Here is a 19,841-nt window from a genome sequence, read left to right on the forward strand (position 1 = left end):
GAATCTGGCATCAGCTCCATTAGAAACAGTGTAAAAAAATTATCATCATGCAGAAGCAGACAAAGCAAGTTAGAGAAAGAAAATAATTACACTAGGAAAATAGGCAAAATTCTTGCCAAACTTATTTTGGTGATAGTGTCAACAAGCCGTGGTCCAAGGGGAAGTATATGACCATTTAGGGTGGATTTTTAAGCCACGAAAAATGTGCACAACTTCTTACAAACTGAATTCCAATTTGTCTGGGAAATTGTTATTCTTTAACAGATGCTTCCATTAGAGAAAAAGATTCAGTTCTAAATCAACTCATGTTTTCTAAAGCAACAGATATGTTTCATCATTCACCAGCCTGCTTGAATACCTTTTCCTTTTACTTCCTTAATTTGGTAGGGGACATACTGCAGAACACATTGCTTTATTGGTACCTTCAATCATTTTAAAGCTGTTTGTTTCAGGAGAACCTTTGCACAGTCACTCTGGACAAGTAAGTAGAAATTAACCCGGCAACAACAGGGAATCTGGATTTCAGCTACAGCAATTAAAGAATAGAATATTGCAGCATATTGGCTTTTACCTTGCTATGGGCAAAAAGCAATAAAACTGAAATCTCTATTTAGAAAAAAAAAAAAAAGAAAACACACAACAAAAAAACACACAACACCCAGCAAACATAGTGCCCCACTTTAAGTCATCAGCTTTCCATAAACGAAACCAAGAGTGGAAGGAGGAACAAAAACGAGCAACTCTCAGTGTAGGCAGTTTCTAAAAGTTGCTCGGGATGAAAACACATGACAGCGTCACAAAACCCTTCTGCTCGCTGAAGGCAGGTGTTTCATCAAAGTCCCTGAGTCCAAATGGGATCCAGTGCACTGACTCCTTTCCACACATTGGTCCCACAAATGACCTTTCGAAGAACTACTCAAAAAAATCCTAACAACCCCAAACACTACCACTAATTGATGCCCATTCCTTCCTGCTCCTCTAAAACCACTCCTCAGTCCACAAAAGTCACAAACACATCCCAAGTTTCATAGAAGGATGTTGACACCATCCACAGGGGTCTTCTCCAGTCATCTCACTGCCAAGAAGTCCTTCTCTTCAAGACTGTGCTACTAGGGAAGACTAAAGAAGGCACGATGTTTTCTCACCAGCACATCTCTGCTGCTAGGTATTCTCACTGGTACAAAAAGACATTGTAAATGCTTTTGCCTTGCTAGCTCCACTCACAGTCAGTAATAAACAGTAGGAAATCATGCTCAACAGCACAGCTTTCTAAATTATGACTATTCATTATAAATCACTTTTTACATGTTGCTTCAAACACTGTTTCTTAAGAATAAGATCCATCTGCAGTGAAATGCTTGGTGATTTTAATATGCAAACCTCCTACAGAGATGATGTCTCATTTTAATTATTGTTTCGGTTTAATGGGTTTTCATTAAATTAGAGGATGGAGCAATTACCAGGGTGAATAGCTAATGTTACAAAGGTAAGTTCCCATGACTATACAGCAAAAGCAGTTCTGCTAGAGAAGGTGGAAAAAATAGAGTAACTCAATGTAAACTCTCCTTTTGCATGATGCAAAACTACCCTGGCAATAGCGTTCATATATTGCTGTCATTTTGATATACATGTTCGTAAACTAATTTACAACTAGGTCTCTCCTAACAAAATTAATCTAGCATTTAAAATTGTATATATATTTCATTCCTTTCAGGAAGCTATTGCAAACCCAATCCTGAAACTCCAGATGCCAGGGACAGCAGAATTTTGAGTCATTAAAGAAATCAAACAGACACTACTTATCAAATCACAGTTTCTCCCCAACCAATAATTTAGTTGATTTAGTGGATTAATGTCGGACTCTTCACTTCTTGAAAATTGGCCCAACTTAAGCACTAGCTAGAATGACCACATTCCTGTTAATTAAGTAGTTGTCAGAGAGTCTAAGTCCTTTGTTTGCTCTATCAGCATTTCAAACTGAACCACGGAAATTGAGTATTCTGGAACAAACAGAGCAGCGAATATCACACGAGACATGGAAACGAATACGTGCCAAGAGAGAAGGTGGCCACCCATGTTTCTCAAGCCCCGGCCAGCAAAACGTGCCCTAGGTGACAGGGAAAGCATGGTGGCAGAAGTAGCAAAGCCTACATTGAGAAACTGCCTGTCTTTTGCTGCATATGGGCTTCATACCTCCAGGGTCTCTACTTTTCCACCCAAATGGACAGAATGGCCATGGAAAGCGCTGGAGTCACCTCTCCAGCAGCGGAAGGATGAGCAGCAGGACTGGGCACACACACAGCTCCGGGACTGACACCGTCTTCAAACCACTTGGCCATGATGGAGCAAAACCAGAGGAAGCCAAATGGCTTTGCAACAAGAGCCCTGCTGAGAACACCGGTGGTCACCTTGCTGAGGCCACACATCACCTGTTACTCAAGGCAGCCACTTTAACACGTTTCAAATACTTTAAGGGGCTACCAAGCTCAGGCTCGCCTTCTCAAGTAGGCTCTGTCATTTCCTCAAGGGACTCATGCTGTCATCAAGACTACTTACAAACAGTTGATCCCTTAAATTAAATGCGTGGTAGAAACCTTCCTGAAGTTACACTACCACTAAAAGCATATAATCTGCTCTTAAATTATGCAAGTTAATCAAATTACATGTGTTGTTAGTTAATTAGCTCAGGAGTCACTGACTATAACATCTTTTCCACTGTTTATCTATATTGGATAAAGTATCACATCACAGAATCACAGAATCACAGAATGTTAGGGATTGGAAGGGACCTCGAAAGATCATCTAGTCCAATCCGCCTGCCAGGGCAGGAACACCTAGGTGAGGTTACACAGGAAGGCGTCCAGGCAGGTTTTGAATGTCTCCAGAGAAGGAGAATCCACAACCCCCCTGGGCAGCCTGTTCCAGTGTTCCGTCACCCTCACTGAGAAGAAGTTTCTTCTCAAATTTAAGTGGAACCTCTTGTGTTCCAGCTTGAACCCATTACCCCTTGTCTTACTGTTGGTTGTCACCGAGAAGAGCCTGGCTCCATCCTCGTGACACCCACCCTTTATATATTTATAAACATTGATGAGGTCACCCCTCAGTCTCCTCCAAGCTAAAGAGTCACATGACTGTGACTATAACGTTAAAGATTGCTGTTTGCAAATTTGGAAAATAATAACATTTTAACAGAAAGAATATGTACACCACCAGCAACACTGTCATGTTTGAACACAGCCAGAAGTGATGTATGTAACTTCGGGGAAAAAGCAGTAATTCCTAAGAATTGTCACTGATATGTTGTCCATTTTGCAGGAGTACTGTCCGCTTCGGGGATCTATTTTAAGAGAGTATATTAAATGTTATTGTTGTGCAAAATAATGAGCCACCCAAAAATACTGTTTCTGTTGTGGCTTCATGCAAAAACAAGCTAAGCATTTTTTTTCCTCCTCTTCTACAGAACATTTTCAGGTATGCTCAGAGTCATATACCCGCAAAATTAGAAGTTACTTTAAAAAAAAATATATACTGAACTTGACAAAACATGTTCTCCAGACGCATTTGTTTAAAAGAAGCTTAAGATGGCACCAGAAGGTGAGTAGCATCTAGAACCAAAAATGAGACATAGAAGCCAGTAACTACTAATTGTAGTTTGGATTTATTTCCTCCCACTATAACCCTTAGCATGTTCATAATCCAGAAACAAAATTTGAGATTTTTCAATAGAGCATGCAGAGACTGATCCATTTGCATTTTTAAGGAATATGTAATAATTCTGATTTGTCATTTAGCACTCTTCTTTTTTACAGGTAATAATAAATGCTGCTCGTACTTTATGGCAACAGTATTAAAAATAAATAATAATACCAAGTACTTCTGAAGTGCTTTAGGATTCCTAAGTTTAACATGAATATGACAGATACTGTCAACAAGTAATCCATAACCTGGATTTTCAAAGAAATTACAAGTACAAGATCCTGCTGAAGCAGGAGAGAAGCTGAATGCCTAAATCATTTTGACTCTGTTGAAAATCCCAGTCTAACTTCAGCAAGGCCACACAGAAATCAGAATTTGCCTCCCTAGTGAAAACCTGTATTCTTATACATGTAAATCAAAACACTAGCTTTAAATAGTTCATTAACAGGAAAGTTTCAGCAAAACAGAAAACTCTGACTCAGGTTTGTCACTTGCACAGAGAGGTTACAATGCCTAACGCTACTTATGGCAGCCAACAGACCTGGCTACACCTACACAAAGGTTTTAATTTCCAGTCCAGTAAAGCCTTTTATCACATGAATAATCCAACTAAAGGAAATGAAATTATCCGTAAAGTTCAAAGTAAGCATGTGCTGAAGTGCTCTCCTGGTTCAAAAACTCCCAATGACTTGACAATAAATAGTTTTTTAATTACTTTTAAAGCGTTTAGCTCATTTATTACTAAAAATCTTATGTTTTCTCTTTATTCTCTGTATATAATTTGTAGAAGTATTAAACAAATGTGTTTCATGAACTAATTCTCCCTTCTGTTTTCTTTCCCTCAGAAAAAATCACTTCCATGTTATTGCTAAAGCAAATTAAATCCTGGGTGTCTGTTTTATTTATTAACTGCATGATAATAACATGAGGCATAATACATTTGTCAAAGCCTTTCTCTACTGAAGTATAATTTCTGCTGTCAGCCTCTTTACAATTATGTTTATATTCAATATTCTAGTTGTCTTTGTTTCTTGGAACACACATAAGCACACATTTATATACTCTCCCAAAATATGTACAAATTCTGTTTGTGAAGTGTTCCACACAGTCCCCCAACAAAGAATCATAAATACAGCTAACATACTTAGTCATTCCCTGCAAGTTTTATACAAATTATTTGAGGGATTGAAGAATTTTCAAAAATGTCACAATAATAACTGTTTTATCTTTTTACACCATAATTATGATTTGGAGCATTGCTTTTCTTATTTCACCCAAGCATACCACAACTCATGAATAAAATATGACAACTTTGATAGCATCCATTGCTGTGGGTTCATCCGTAACAGCAAACGTGCTTGGGGTACTAAGCACTCCCTTTTGCTCCATAAGCCTTTGTTTCTGAAAATAAGCTTTTATTTAAATAGAACTGCCACATGTGTCCCCCTTTTTTGCATTTCTTGCCATTAGCAATAACACCAGCAATAATGTTGACTTTTTTTTTTAATGACTACATTTTGAAACAATTAGGATGGCATAAAGCTGGAAAGGCAGAATATCCAATCTCAAAGCTGGTACTCGCGAGACATCAAAAAACATTAAAAGCATTGCCAGCATCAGAGAACAAAAGGCTAGCACAGAGGACCATGACTTTTAAATGTGTGGGTAATGATATTACAAAAAAGAACTTTAATTTTGTTCTGGCTTCATAATTAATTACAATGAAGTAAACGTAAACTCCCACCATTGCCCTAATACGATGACTGTAACTAATACTGCACAGGGTCCTCCTACCACAACTTCTCAGTAGACTCCCTTAAAAGGAAGATTTGAGATAAAGCGCAGTACGTAAGGCTTGCAAATCATTGGCATTTACCAAATTATTCTGCAAATATCATGTTTTAAGCCTGTGCTGGTTCATTTTCCAAGCAGCATGATGAACATCCGTAGAGACCTCCGCAGACCAAGAAAAATCATGACACACACGCACAAACCCCACTTCTCCTCCCACACATCTTGGCTTTGTTATTTTCCACAGTCCCCAAGAATAGGCTTTAAAATTTCGACATTGTTATGCATGATGAGCCAAAGCAAAGAGAGAAAAGCAGAGGCAGGTCTGAATGCCATCTGTGGATAGTCTTTCATCACAGAAGCAACGAGTATTTAACCTCCGAGATCTAGTTTTATACATGTTGTGCTCTCCAAGCATCTTTGCTGCCTTCCAGTTTACAAAAGATAAAATAAAAATTAAAATTTAAAAAAAAAAAAAAAAAAAAAAGAGGTGGCACAACACAGAACTAAGCTTTAGAACACAAATTTGTCCGCTGTAGGAGGTGTCTGTTCCCACTGATGCCAAATGGAAAACTCGGCTTCGGAGGTAGGAGTCACCCCTATGTGCAAGGGGAGGACACACTCGGTAAAATAATCTGTGCAGCTGTAGAGATCCTATAGTATTTTTCCCTATTTATAGCACAGAGGACCAACAGGAAACTCAGCTGTAACTATGTAAGAAATGTTACCACACGAGGAGGGAGGACGGCCTGCAAGAAAAGATTTTTAGGAAGCCAAAACACCAATGCTCAGCTACAGTACTTACTGCTCCAAAATAGTGATTCACAGATCCCTGTTGTCAGAATTACAGAACCAACTTCGCTCTTTTAGCAGGTATGCAACCTACGTAACTACTGATTTAGACGAATGGTTTAGCGGACATCAGCTGCCAAAAACAATTTTTTTGTCCATTCTATCAAAAAAAAAAAAATCCAATGTTCTGCATTTTGTATCACTGAAAAGGCCACAGAAGCAAAGGCAATCACATGATATAACGCCATGAACCAGCACAGCATGACATGATTACTTCACACCATTTATGTGGCAAAAATGAAAAATAAGAGAAAAAATGTCCCCCTCGTGTCATTTATACACCCACACTGCAGGTAGCAAGATTAATCTAGAATTTGGCACAGAAGTGGGTTGAGGCCTCAAGTAGCATCTAATTTTTATTCTTGATAGGTAGTTCAAGCCAGCGGGGTTTTTCACCACAGGAAATGGTCCATGCCTGGCTCTTGCATTGGGTCTGATTATATCTGCCTTTGTGTACTTTTTAAAGATACAAAATCTTTAAAAAAAAAACCATTGTAGATGTTTAAATTTGTGTGATAGTAATTTCAAATAACACCACTTCTTTTCAGACAGAAGATGCAGCTCTGTTTAGAAGTAATATAATCAAGTAGGATGAATGTAAATATTCTTATCAAATGGATATTAACACATTTCTACTAAAACGGTTTTGAAAATTAAGAGATCCCTCTTGGGGTCAAAACCAACTATAATGGGCCACTTTGATTCATTGCCTAGAGTGAGAACTCAATTCTTCAGCATTGCTTTTCCCTCCCGCTGCGTTTCAAGCAGTTTTAACTCAGCAGCGCCAAGTAACGCCCCGATTCTGCTCTCTTTTGCCCCAGAATCTGTCCAGTGACCCAGACCTGCGGGGTCAGGTGCCGGGACTTGACCTGAACTTGGGCAGGGTTCCGCACCCAGAGACGGTCAGCGCTGTGCAGGGACTCACCTCAGGGCAGCACAACTCAAGTACTGGTTCTGCTTCGCCAAAACTCTGACTAGCCCATGTCCCGTTTGATAAGATACTATAGAATTATGTTCTTACTCCAGTTCAATACTCGTTTGCTGAAGAAGCAGCTAATAAAACCTGATTACATGCAGTATGATATGACTTAAGAGCACCAGTTAGCCAAAATCCTCTGCAGGAAAAAAGACAATTCTTGTTGCCTTTCTGTTCTGATGAAGATACAAGAAACTCAAACTGTTATTCTTTTATCTAAATTGATTTACTTTCATTGTAAGGACCAAGATGCTTATGCGGTGTGGAAGCAAGCTATGCTTACTGCCAGTATCAGAAACTAATTTCTGCATCCCCCTCTGCCCACTGAAGAGCAGAGACCTTTTATTTTATTTCTGCTCATCTTCATTACAGGACTTTGTCAACAGGTTGCCAAAAGCATTTGAGGCTTTCAGCATACTACAGGAATACTGAAGTGCTTATCCCTCTTCCCCTCTGTACTTACCACCGTGGCAATGAAGACAGACAAGCAGCACAATTATTGTCTCCCAGGAAAGTAAAAATAACTGCCAAGGACAGAAGCAACGTGTGCTCTGAATCCTTTCCTGATCATTACAGACATGATGGGAAACCCAAAAAATGTCAAGTAACAGAAGGCCGCATGTCAACATTCAGGATGGAAAAAAAAGAAAAGTAGAAATTGGTCACTGTCATTTAATATGAGTAGGTTTCTATTTTAGTCTATACTTTGGGTGGAGTAGTGGTGTTTTAACAAAAGAATATGGAACAAGAAGCTCTGCGAGGACTTACAGTTTATACCTTCATATCAATATGCTGGATAAATTTTACTCCTAGACAGGTTTCCAACATAATTCAACTATTAAACAGGAGTGAAAACAGCCAACACTGGATGGGTATATATGAGTATTTTAAAACCCACTTCTGGGAACTGACAAAGTTAACAGTAGTTTATGTATCTTTAGAGCCTCAAAGCATTGTTCAATAATTATGTCTCAAGTGATCTTTAATTTCCTCCACTGGAGATTATTCATCTCCCTCATCCCCTCCTAGCTCATTGTGTTCCAACTCCAGATCATTTCTCTGGTCTGAAAATGGCCAGGTTTACAAATGAAATAAACAAAAAAAACCCCACAACACACCACACTTAGCCTAATGATTTCATTGCCAAAAAACATATATGACATTGTGTATACAAAACAAATTAAAACATTACTTATATTTTTAAAAAAAAATGTTAGATGGATGTTATGGTTAAAGTCTCACAGGAAAACCTTGCTCGACCCTCCAGGTTCCAACATCTTTCTCACACCAGCTTTCCAAAGGGCCCTGTCTCAGTCAGTGCACAAAGTAAAGAACAAAGAGCAAAAAATACTTATTTAACAAACAAGGATCTGAACTTTTGCTTTATTTTTATTGTTCGAGGCTCACCCTGAACAGTAAATCTGCCCTATTCGAATCCTCCTCTGAAGACAGAACAGACCATGACCAAGTTAATTATTCCAGAACGGTATCTGAGACCTCTACAAAAATTCATGAATTCTTTTCACACCACTGTTGTTAGAGAAAAGGGCATTAGGACTTCAACCTTACAGATGAGCCACCCAAGCACAGCAGAAATAAGGTTCTAAATCACTAACCAAAAAAAGCACATTATCCAAGTTGTATCCTCCAAAAACACTTGTTAAAAATTAGCACGCATCACAGACACTTTACTGGTGCCCCACAGGCAACATGGGGCAAAACCCCAAATTTACCTCACCCTTGTGGAAACTGGCGCAGACCTGCACCACTCGGCAGGTAACAGGGAAAAATCTCTCTTTAAAAATAATAATAATAATAAAGTTCACAAGTTTGAGGAGCCTGCAGAGCTTCCATGAAGAGACACCTGTTTTGGCACCTCCGTGAGGAGAGGCGGGAGCTGCCTCATGCCGGACGCGGCCGGTTCCGGCCGGTTCCAACCGCCAGCCTGCTGACGCCTCAGGAAAAGCGTATTTTAAAAGGGAAAAAAAAAACCTAATCAGCCTGGAAAAAAGCAGCAAGTGAGCGGCTGTGCAGGCGCTCAGCTGCCAGCCCAGGAGGGCGGTGGGCAATATTTAGTAAAAAATAAATTAAAAAAAATAATAATAATAAATGTTCCTTTTATTTCCAAGAGCGCAAGGGTCATCGCCTGCTTTGCCAAGCGCGTGGCAGAGCGGGACGCCGGCACCCCGGTGTGCCCACAGGTTCTGCTCCGCTGCCACCCCTAAACCTCCCACCAAAACGGGGTATTTGGATACCACAGGGCATGGAAAACGTACTAGAGCTACCCTGTTTTACGACAGCTGAAGGTAGCACAAAGATTTCGAGCCACCCATGTTGCGCCTTCCCAATTTTTCTGCTACAGTGAGACCTGTGCTCTGTAAAAACAATACTGCTTATACTTAACATTTGCTATAAACATACCAGGAGAGATCACACAGAAGGCAATGACTCTCATTGTGTTATCTCATGTTAAGAGGGACCGACGCCTGGAACTCTCAAAATCAAAGTTTATCTCTGCTACTCACCGCAGACCTCCCTGCTGTCCACCCCAAGAAGGGTAATTGCAAGTTTCCTCCTCCAGTCCTTACCTGCCGCCTCGCGTTCGGCTCTGCGGCTCGCACACCTCGCACATTACGCCGAGCTTTAACACTTGAAGTGGATTAAAACCTCAGCTGTTGCACACAGGTCACCAAGACCCGGGGTGAGAAGATGTTCGAAGGCCGCGGCCGACTCACCCTTTGCATTTACTGAGCGCACCTCGGTGCTGAGCTGCTGCCCCACAGCCAGGGTGTAAAAAGTGTATCCTGAAGACCACCCCAGCAGAAGCGCACTTAAAGTTCCTGATATAAAGGGTATGTGGCCAGTCCTGACAACAACATCAAACCCCTTAGACTTTGTACTGCAAAAGCTGGCTTTTAGGACTCAGACTTCTAGAGCGGGATCTGGAAACACCTCTGCTCTGTAAGCGAGGAATTAGCAAGTCAAGGAGGAAGGTGTCAAAAAAAAAAAAAAACACACCAAACCAGGATTCATAACACACTGAGAGGAAACACCAAGAAAGAGGGATGCACATCATCTAGAAGCTCAAGTGAGCCTGCTGGAAGGCACCTCTACCTCCCTTGGGACCGCAGCTTTGCTCTCTCTTCTGCCCTGAAGCAGGACAGCTCTTTTGTTTCAGGAACTCAACAAGATTCACTCTTTTCTCACAAAATCGTTGCCTTTCTTTGTGCTTTAAGATACTCACTATTCTTTCACATCTCCTGTTGGAGCTACGACTGTGCAGAAAAGAACTCGGCAGTCACTGGTACGAACTGGGAAGAAGGACCGAACTCTGTGCTGCAGGGCAGGCGTTTCACTTATAAATCCAGTGGTTGCTTAATGCAAGTAAAGGAACAGTCAAGGAAGAAGGGACTACATATAAATAGACTTTTAAAAGTACTTGCTGGTTTATTTTCCTGCATGCTATCCATTATAAAAGGCCATTCCTAATTCAAAGATTAAGTTGAAAAATACTGCCAGATTGCTAGGAAAAGAAGCAGCAAAACATTTATAAACTTATTGGGGGAACTGCTTTATAAGTAAAGGCTTCAAGCCTCTGTTAGTTCAAAAGAGATTTTGAGATAAGAGGAATTAAAAAGAAATGGGCATGGCTGACAGGTTGTAAAAGGTATAAAATTTTACTTCCCCAACAAGAACTGAGCACAGAATAAAAGTCAGACTGGTTAAGGTAATCAGAGAATGTAACAGCTAGGCTAAACATTGGGCTCAGTGTAGCTAAAAACCGGACAGCCCGTTAGCACCTCCTCTTGCCTTATTTGTAGTGAAAGCCTTTCTCTGCCACAGGACTCAAGATCCTGCTGAGCTTTCCACTTACAGGGCCAAAACAAGCCCTGCTTCCCTGCCATCTGAAATAGAACAGGACTGAGCTGCACTAAGCAAGACATGGCTCGGTGTTTCTTAATGTACTAAAAGTTTGTATTATAAACCCATTCTAGGAATTTCAGTATAATTTTGTCACGTTTGTAAGATACCATTTACAGATGCAACGTTTGTAAGATGTTATTGTAATGCATTAGGTGGATGATACACTTCTCTGAGGTACATTACCTACCCGCCCCCAGAACTGTTTCCTTGAATTCTTTGGACTCTTGGTTGGAGGTGAGGAGATGTGAGGTCAGACACCAGGATCTTGAATGCACTCTAGCCAAGAATCCATTCGCCCTCCTTTGTCTCTTTGTGCTAAAACAACCCATCTGGACACAAAGCCTATTTACCCCGCTCGTATATAAATAAATAAATAATATATAAATATATTTATATAAATATAAATAATAAATAAAAGGTAAATAATTAAGACACCATAATGTTGGGAACCTGAAGAGTCAGGCTGTTTGCAGAATTCTGAGTTAGATGTCTACATTTTATCTAATTCACACTGTCAGTGCTTACACCACTTTTTAGGTTCCCTCATCTCCGTTTCAGAGAGAATGGAACAGAAACACACAAATAATAAAACTGATCAATCAAAAATCCAGCTGAAATACTCTAATAATCGAAGTCCATGCCCAACAGGACCACTCAGATAACAACACTTAATTATAGGTTTCTACACTTTTCTGAATTAGGAGCAGATTTGCTCGCCCAAAGGCAACCCACATCTCTCAGTTCCCACTTTGGTTCTATCATGCTGTCACACAATTTGCAACCGAGCTGAATTTGTTTCTTTGCCTGTAAAGCCGCTGCCCACAGAAATCTGAGTTTCAGCTGTTGCTACCAATATTATCATAAAATCAGAATACATAACTGGCTTCACTGAGGTTGTCTTGAACTGAAATTGCTAACTCTTCAGGGGGGAAAAAAAAAAAAAAAAAAAAAGTCCTTCTACATTTTCTCTGGGATAAATCAAATCATGCCATAATTCCCCAGAAACTTTGTAACAAACAGTATGTCACTTGCTGTAAGAGAGCTAACATCGCTGATCAAAAATCTAATTAAAAACAATAGTTTCTTTTGTGCATATCTTCCCAACACCTTGCTCCTTCCTTTTTTTGGTCTCTAAATGCAACCAAAATAATGCCCAAAATTTAAAAACCTTTCAATTTCAAAGAGTTTAATTCACAGAAAAAGAATCTCACTTAGGAGAAACAATCCATTTTTTCACTCCAGCAGCACACATAACTGTCTGAGTTGGGGAAAAATTACCATTTCTCTACCTCAAAGATGTAGACTTCCAGAGGCACACAAAGGAACATTCTCAGTTTGAACAGCTCTAGTAAAGCCATAAATACATCTTACAAGACAGAAAACCATCCACGGGGAAACCTTTGTGGACGCTCAGAGCCCTGTTACGTCGCTGTGAGGACACTGCCAAAGGCACGGGCAAAACTGTCCCTATGAAACCGAACACCAAAGAACGTGCTCAAACTCTTCTTCTCATTTCCTAAACTAGGAAATCCTCAGTGGTGAAGGCACATGAGTGAAGCCGTCTTCTAAGGTGGCTCCATGCTCAGCAATGAGCCTGCACGGTGACAAAGGTCCTCCCGTCCCTGCCCAGCGAGGCACAGCGTGCATCAACTACTCACGGTAAGAACTCATCTAAGCAAGGCTTCGCTGAAAGGATTGCATCTCGGAGACTGGGAGAGCTGGTCCAGGAGGATACAGTAATTTTAAAACTAAGCACTAACTTCCAGTCTCTTCTCTCCTCTGGGAGCATCACGTTTGCTACTTGAATCTCTGTTAGACATAGCAGTTGCCCATTCATTGCCCCGAGTCCTATATCGGTTTTACACTACGGCAAGATAAAAATCGAAACTTGAGTATCTCCTGGTTCCAGCCAAAGGACCTGGCACACAGCCAAACTGTAGTTGGAAAGTAAGTCACCTCTGTTAGTAAAACCCGTACAGCTGCCGACACATTGCTGACATTTAACAAGTAACCGATAGGAACAAGTAGGGAAGCAGCCAATGAAGCAGCCTTGGATTTCCATCCTGTCTGACAGCAGCAGCAAAAGACCCGTCGCAGACCTTTCTCAGGATAGAGTAATAGACCAAAGGTCTCCAGTCTTCTCCCAGCCCAAAGGCTGATGAGCTTAACTAAAGACAATAATCTTCCTGAGCCATCTTCCAAGAAGTTTCATACTAGAGGTGATATCCAAGCACAAGGCTATTCCTGCGCGCGTTTGCAAGAACAACTTCTATTGTGGGAATTAAAAAAAAAAAAAAAAAAACACAACTAACCACAGACTTCAAATTGTTTACCCACTTCATACAGTGAATTTCTGTTCAGTGCTTCCCACAAACATCTTCCAATTTATCCGCTCGTCTGAACTTTACAAGCTCTACCTTTTTTACGCTAGCCTTCTCCAAGTTTGTAAACTATAGGTGGGGTCCCCCAAGGCAAAAATAACTGAATATCCATAACATCTTCACCATTAGCCTTTCAAAGCTCCTTTCAGTATAAATGGTTTCAATAATGGTTTCAATCGGTGCACTGAAAAACACATCTTGGTCTTCTTCCCTGCAGCTTTGACCACCAGCATGTTAAAACTCAGCATCACAGCTCATCAGTGCGGTTGTGACTAACTGCACAGAATAGCAATTGGAAATACTAAAATATTTTAAGTCACTTAGGCCAATGCAGGCTTCCGAGGAATTTGTTTGTCCGTAATAGACAAACCTGGATTTGGGGTATCGGAAGAAAAACAATTTGTAACTTTAAATCAATAAATTAACGGACATTAATCCAGGAACAAGTGAAAACTATGCTACTCAATTTAGCACGAAAGATTGGAAATACAACTAACAAATTCTGAGAAGGTCTCCAGAAGTCTCTCTGCTCTGGCTCCTACACTGGCCTTGGCCAGGTAAAGAACAAACTAAGATTATGGACCCGCTTCTCTTATTACTTAAAGTCGGTTAGCGTTGCAGATCCGGAACTAAAGCTAAATGAGATTGTAGTAATTTGCTTCTAAAAACAGCTAGAGGACAGATATCAAACACACTACCAAGCACACTTCAACACAGAGTAAAGCACGGTAAAGGAAAAACATGGGAAGTTTCCACAACAAAAATGTTCCTAACTGTGCTTTGATGTGCATGTTAATCTCAACTGATATAAATGTCTTTCTTCCCTAATAAGCATATTGTAATAAATCAGTGCTTCCAGCCCGTAGGACATTGTGTCATAATCTGGACCTTACTTGAGTCCACGGTAAAACTTAATTGATCCAGAATTTCACTCACTTAAAAAAAAATACATATAAATAAAAAAATTAAAACACTTCACAAGCATTATCTTAGAATACTGAACGAAAAAAAAAAAATCCAAGTGACTTGTTCTATACCTGGTACTCAGCTTGGACAGTTAAATGCAATACTGTTCAATTTTCTCACTTTAACAGTTTTGACAAAGCTGATGGAAGACTTGCTACGTGTTACCAATCAGTGTCAACACATCAAATACTTTCTCACAGTTCCACTGCTTCAGCTGTGTCTCTGCATGTATACAATCCCAACCTACAAAAGAATACAACCGCGCCCTGGAACTGCTTTGATGTATTTAGTTACAAATAAATATCGGGGAGTGTTGAAAACCTACCCAAACAAACTTCCCTAAAGATCTCTAACCTCAAGTGCCTGATGGCACACTAAAAAAAATGCCATATGTATCTCAGGAAAGTAACTATTTCCAAAACATAAAAATTAAATTAAGCAACAGTTAAGTAAGACCAGCAGTACAGGGAACCAGTTAGGCACCAAAGCTCTTATGAGCTCTTGCAAGCAGAAGTGAGATGAGAGAAACGAGGATGCTCATCTTACCTTGGAATAAAAACGCTTTGCTGGCATTGTGTAGTCCCAACACTTGTGTTACCCCAAGAGTTGTATTCACAAGATCCAGTTCTGTGATTACATCAATTTGTAAGTCAGGATCCATTCCAAATCCTACAGCTGTTGGAGGCACAGAGAAAGAGAGACACAGCATTAGATCAATTTTTATTTCAAATCAGGTAATGAAAAGAAGGGAGGAGAATATCTAGTGCAGACATTTCTAGTACCTTCACACTCACACATTGTATACAGTAATTACTTATAAGACAGCACCTCTGCTGCAGAAAAGAGAAGATATTCTTTCCCATTTCTTTCAATTGAACTATTTCCTTTCCACAGATCTTGCTACACACAAGTTAAAACATTCTGAAACTGATACATTAATCCAGTATCTTCGTAAGGCTACAGAGTAATAAATAAATAAAAGCATAACCACCTATGCAAAAAGATGAAAAAGATTTGCAGCATTCATCTATTGGCTACACGATTTCCAGGGAGACGTGAGGACTGAAAATTCCTCTCACATTTCACACCTAGCTGTGACTAACAGATCAGGCCCCACAGCTCCTGGTCTAAACATAATCTGTTTTCTCAACTGGTCAAAATGACCCGGGGGAAATACGGTAGCAGGGCAAAGGATGCCACCCGGTAACCTAAGAGCCTGGGGTGACTCATGAAACGGATTTTTCTTTGGAAGCGCACCTCCGTATTTCAGCACAGTCGGTGCCTGTGCAGCGTGCCAAAGCCTACAGACAAATAGCAGACATTCATTCACCTGAACCAGCAGTAGCACCTGCTGGAGAAGCACAAATCTAAACCTAAATTTAGAAACGGCTTATGCCCGGGAAAAGACTGGGCACTCCTTGAAGTAGTAGGGACTTCATGGGATTGACAAGAAAGACACACACTCTAGCAGTTTGAAGTTGTTCTGTTCAAAAGTTCAGGGCAACTCGATGGTTATGGCGCGCCAAGTTCATTAAACGTATCTCCATTCTCTAGGGATGACGATGGGAAGAGACCAGCCTGACCACCACGTCTCTCTCAACACAGCAATAAGGGTGGCATGAGATCTGTGCCCGAGATACAGGTCAAATATCTCCTGTGGGATGCAAGCACCTTCCTAATGAAATTTTTCACTAACAGGCTCCAAGAATGAAATCCTGACAGAGCTGAAGTCAATGCTAAAAGTCCCACTAACTTCCATGGAACAAGGACATGACCTGTAAAGCACATCCAGACTGATTTCCACTGAGTGGGCTTCACGTTCAGATCTAAATTGATTCATTTGCTATTCCAGGACTGTGCTTCTGGATCAGTTAAGCAGCAAATATTCTAGTTTTATTCTTGGAGAAGCTCAAAGAAATTACCAAGGTGTACAGAATGAACAAGAAGTTACACATTCTATTCATAAATCATCTGTACCACAGCACTTTTGCCTTTCCTTTACTCAAGTATTAAAACTTGTTGGAATAATGCGCTGTGCTAATGCAGAGGATGCTATTTCATAAGGGGCAGAGTAGTAAAAAAATATTGAAAAGACAACTTTAGGAGGTCTCTAGCAACCTTGCCCTACAATGATAATTAAGATCTAGAGGCACTTGGCAGAACTAAAGCTCAAAGAGTGCTGACATATCCAAGTGAATACACGTATAATGCCTTCATAAGGATGTGGGCATAAACACCTTTTTGTAGAAAATTAACATTACAGAATATAAACCCAGATAAACTTCTTCAAAAGTAAAAACTTCCCAGATAATCAGCAGCAGCATCAAGCTTTTAGTACCATCTTTGACTTCACCTGCCCTAGACACTCATGCACTGAAGGACCACAACAGATGCTGTGCACACTGACGGACCAGCTGATCAACAGGAGAGAATTTATCTACCTCTTAATTCCCAGCCACAGCAACTCTTCCAGTGCAGGGGCTGCAACCTACAAACTACAGACGCAAACACACACACACACATATATATATAGGGAGAGGCCTTTCTGGGGGAAAAAAAACCCAAAACAAACAAACAAAACCAAAATAAAAGCACAAATAAAAGCAAAAGTTGCTTTGGAAGAAAAACAGGAGGACTTATTATTTCTTCTAAGGTTTTTATTCAAATGAAAAGCAGCACAGTGTAAATTGTGTGAACTTATCTATTAGAAAAGATAGTATCTGCTGTCTCTGCCAAGAACGGTGATGCTGTTCCTCGTTTGAAAGAGGTTAGATCTATTCAGATCAGCAAAAACCTACTAATATGAAGGAAGGTCAAGTAGGGACTAAAATTTGCTCAACTCAAAGGACAAACTATGTCCAGTAAGGCAAGTCCTGACCCCATAAAAGTCAGTGAAAGCTCGGCCACAGACATCAACAGGATGAGGACGGAAACCACATCTAGCAAGTATAGGCACTCCCATAAATCACAGTAGCTCCACTGCTCTATTAAAGCTGTTTATTCCAGCCTGAACACCCAAGGCTCAACATGTATAGATCACCGCAGCTCCACAGGCTTCGATTTATGCCAGTGAAGGATCTTGTGTGACAACTTCAGTGTGCCCCCTTCCAGCTTTTAAAATGCTTTCAAAACCAGAGACTATTTCTAATGTCACAGCAACTGTTTAGCAAGAGCATACACTGCATTAAATACCTAGTCCTTCTCCTGTGCTGTCTCTTGGAACTGCAGCAGGCACTCAAAAGCCTGGTTAATAATTAATAAACAACAAATCAGCAGCTTTGGTATGATAACCAAGTTTCCTTTTCCCTTGTGGTCTCTCACAGTCTATCAGAAAGATACCACAGGCATATCAACCGCACTTGCATGTAGTATTTTACGCTGTCTCTCTTCAGTGGAATGAGAAGCTGGAAAGAGCATTTCTTTCTGAAGTAAAAATTAACCATCAACCCACCTGCTCTCACTGGAGAACAGTGCAAAGCTTGGGCCCGATTCTGACTGATGTTGCTTTTAATTCCTATTTAAAGTAATTGGGCCATTCCCCTTAAATCAGTGGCTTACACAAGCAAAACTCCAAATGGTTCAGTCAGGTGGGTGGGAATAGAAATCATCTCGGGACTTGGTGGATTTGGCCCAATGTGAACTGAAGGCACTACAGCAGATTAGAGGATTAAGCAATATAATTATGAATGATGTCACCAGGAAATCCCTAAAAAGAAATTAATTCTGCCTTACAGTTCTGACAGCTTGTATTCTCTGCTTACGCCTTTATCACCTACACCCCAGCACCAGCAACCATGTCACACTCCATCTAGCTAACGTGCAGCTATACAACGAATGCAGCACAGTTATAATTTCCTCAACATGTGCAACGTGCTATTTGGGGATGGGAAAAAACTTCAAGCAAAAGCACACTCGACACAACCAAGTCATTCCCACGTACCCATGTGCAATCATTCAAATGGTAAAGAGTAGGCTCTGGCAGAGGCATTTTGCTCTTTCACAGCTTCAGCGGCAATTGTTGCACACAAAGAACTTTCCAAGTGGCTTCGCAATTCCAGGTAGTGGAGTTTTGGGTCCTACTGACCATTTCCAGCATTTCTGTGTGCAATATTAGTAGTAACACCACTACGAAATGGACAAGCAGTATTTTCCTCCAGCTATTTTTATGTCACGCCTCTCAAGATGTGCAGATTTTGAGGAGGTAATAATTACCATAATTGTAATTTTAAAACATGGAATCCTTTGCACTTCTGATAATTGTGCTGCGTAATTCCCCTGAGAATAGCTACGAGCACCATCGAGAAACGTCCCCCCTCATGAGCTCCACCAAGGCAGAGCGTTACCCGGGGCAAGAGGACAGAGAACAAAGCCTCCACAAGGAACAAGAAACGCTACTTAGGTCGCGCAACGCCGCAGAAATAAGGCGGCGGGCACAGCACCGGCAGGAATAACGCGCTCGCAGCCGGTAACGCGGCTTCCCCGCTACCGCGGGCAGCACCGCGCAGCGCCCGGCCGGACCCCGGCGCGGCCACCCCGCTCCACCCGCGCCCCGTCCCCGCGGGGCGCAGCGCACACGCCGCTTCCCGAAAACTTTCCCTCGCTCGTCCCCCGGGGGTCCCCGCTGGGGACATGCAGGCTGCGCCCCCGCGGAGACCCGCGCAGCGAGGGATGCCCAGCCCCACCGGAGTGCCTCCCCGCTCCACCCGCTCCCCGCAGCGGGCACAACCCGCCGCCGCCGCCCCGCGAAGTTTCCGCCCGCCACCAACGCACGCCGGGCGGCGGCCCCAGCCCTCGCTTTCCCCCCGCGCGGGGAGGCGGCAGGAGCGGACACCGGCCCCTCACCTGCCCCGGCGGCGGCCGCACACGCCCAGAGGAGCAGGAGGAGACCCATCGGCGCGGCCAGGGCGGCGGCGCCCGCCTCCCTCCCCGGCAGCTGCTGCGGAGCCGCGCCGAGCCCAGCGGAGCCCAGCGCAGCCTCCGACGCGCGGAGCGGCTCCGGCAGGCGGCGGCGGCTCCGCCCGCTGCCCAGGCGCGGCCCCGACGCCCCCGCAGCGGGGGCTCCCCGCCCGCCCCCCGCCGTGACGCGCGGCCCCCCCCGGGCCTCGCCAGCGCCGCCGCCCGGTCACGGCCACCGAGCGGCCCGCGGCGCAGGGAGAGCGCAGCGCCCGCCCCGTCTCCCAAACGGTTCAGGTGGGGGGCGGCCCCGACCCTTCTCCCCGCAAAAGACGAATTCCCCGGGGACCAGCGGTCCCCGC

The 19,841-nt window shown here is 42.2% G+C and overlaps 1 protein-coding gene across 3 annotated transcripts in view; it reads right to left on the minus strand.

Moving 5' to 3' along the window:
- Nucleotides 1–19,507, minus strand: part of NELL1 (neural EGFL like 1) — a 275,832-nt gene extending 256,325 nt beyond the window's left edge. For all 3 annotated transcript variants that reach the window (XM_065635366.1, XM_065635365.1, XM_065635364.1), the window contains exons 1-2: nt 19,429–19,507; nt 15,133–15,261 (exon numbers count right to left, since the gene is read on the minus strand). In XM_065635366.1, coding sequence (XP_065491438.1) covers nt 15,133–15,261; nt 19,429–19,477 — 178 coding nt within the window. In that variant the 5' untranslated portion in view covers nt 19,478–19,507. The remainder of the gene's footprint in view (nt 1–15,132; nt 15,262–19,428) is intronic.
- Nucleotides 19,508–19,841: the final 334 nt, after the last annotated feature.

The sequence above is a fragment of the Caloenas nicobarica genome, chromosome 5 (assembly GCF_036013445.1).
Source record: "Caloenas nicobarica isolate bCalNic1 chromosome 5, bCalNic1.hap1, whole genome shotgun sequence".
Lineage (NCBI taxonomy): Eukaryota > Metazoa > Chordata > Aves > Columbiformes > Columbidae > Caloenas > Caloenas nicobarica.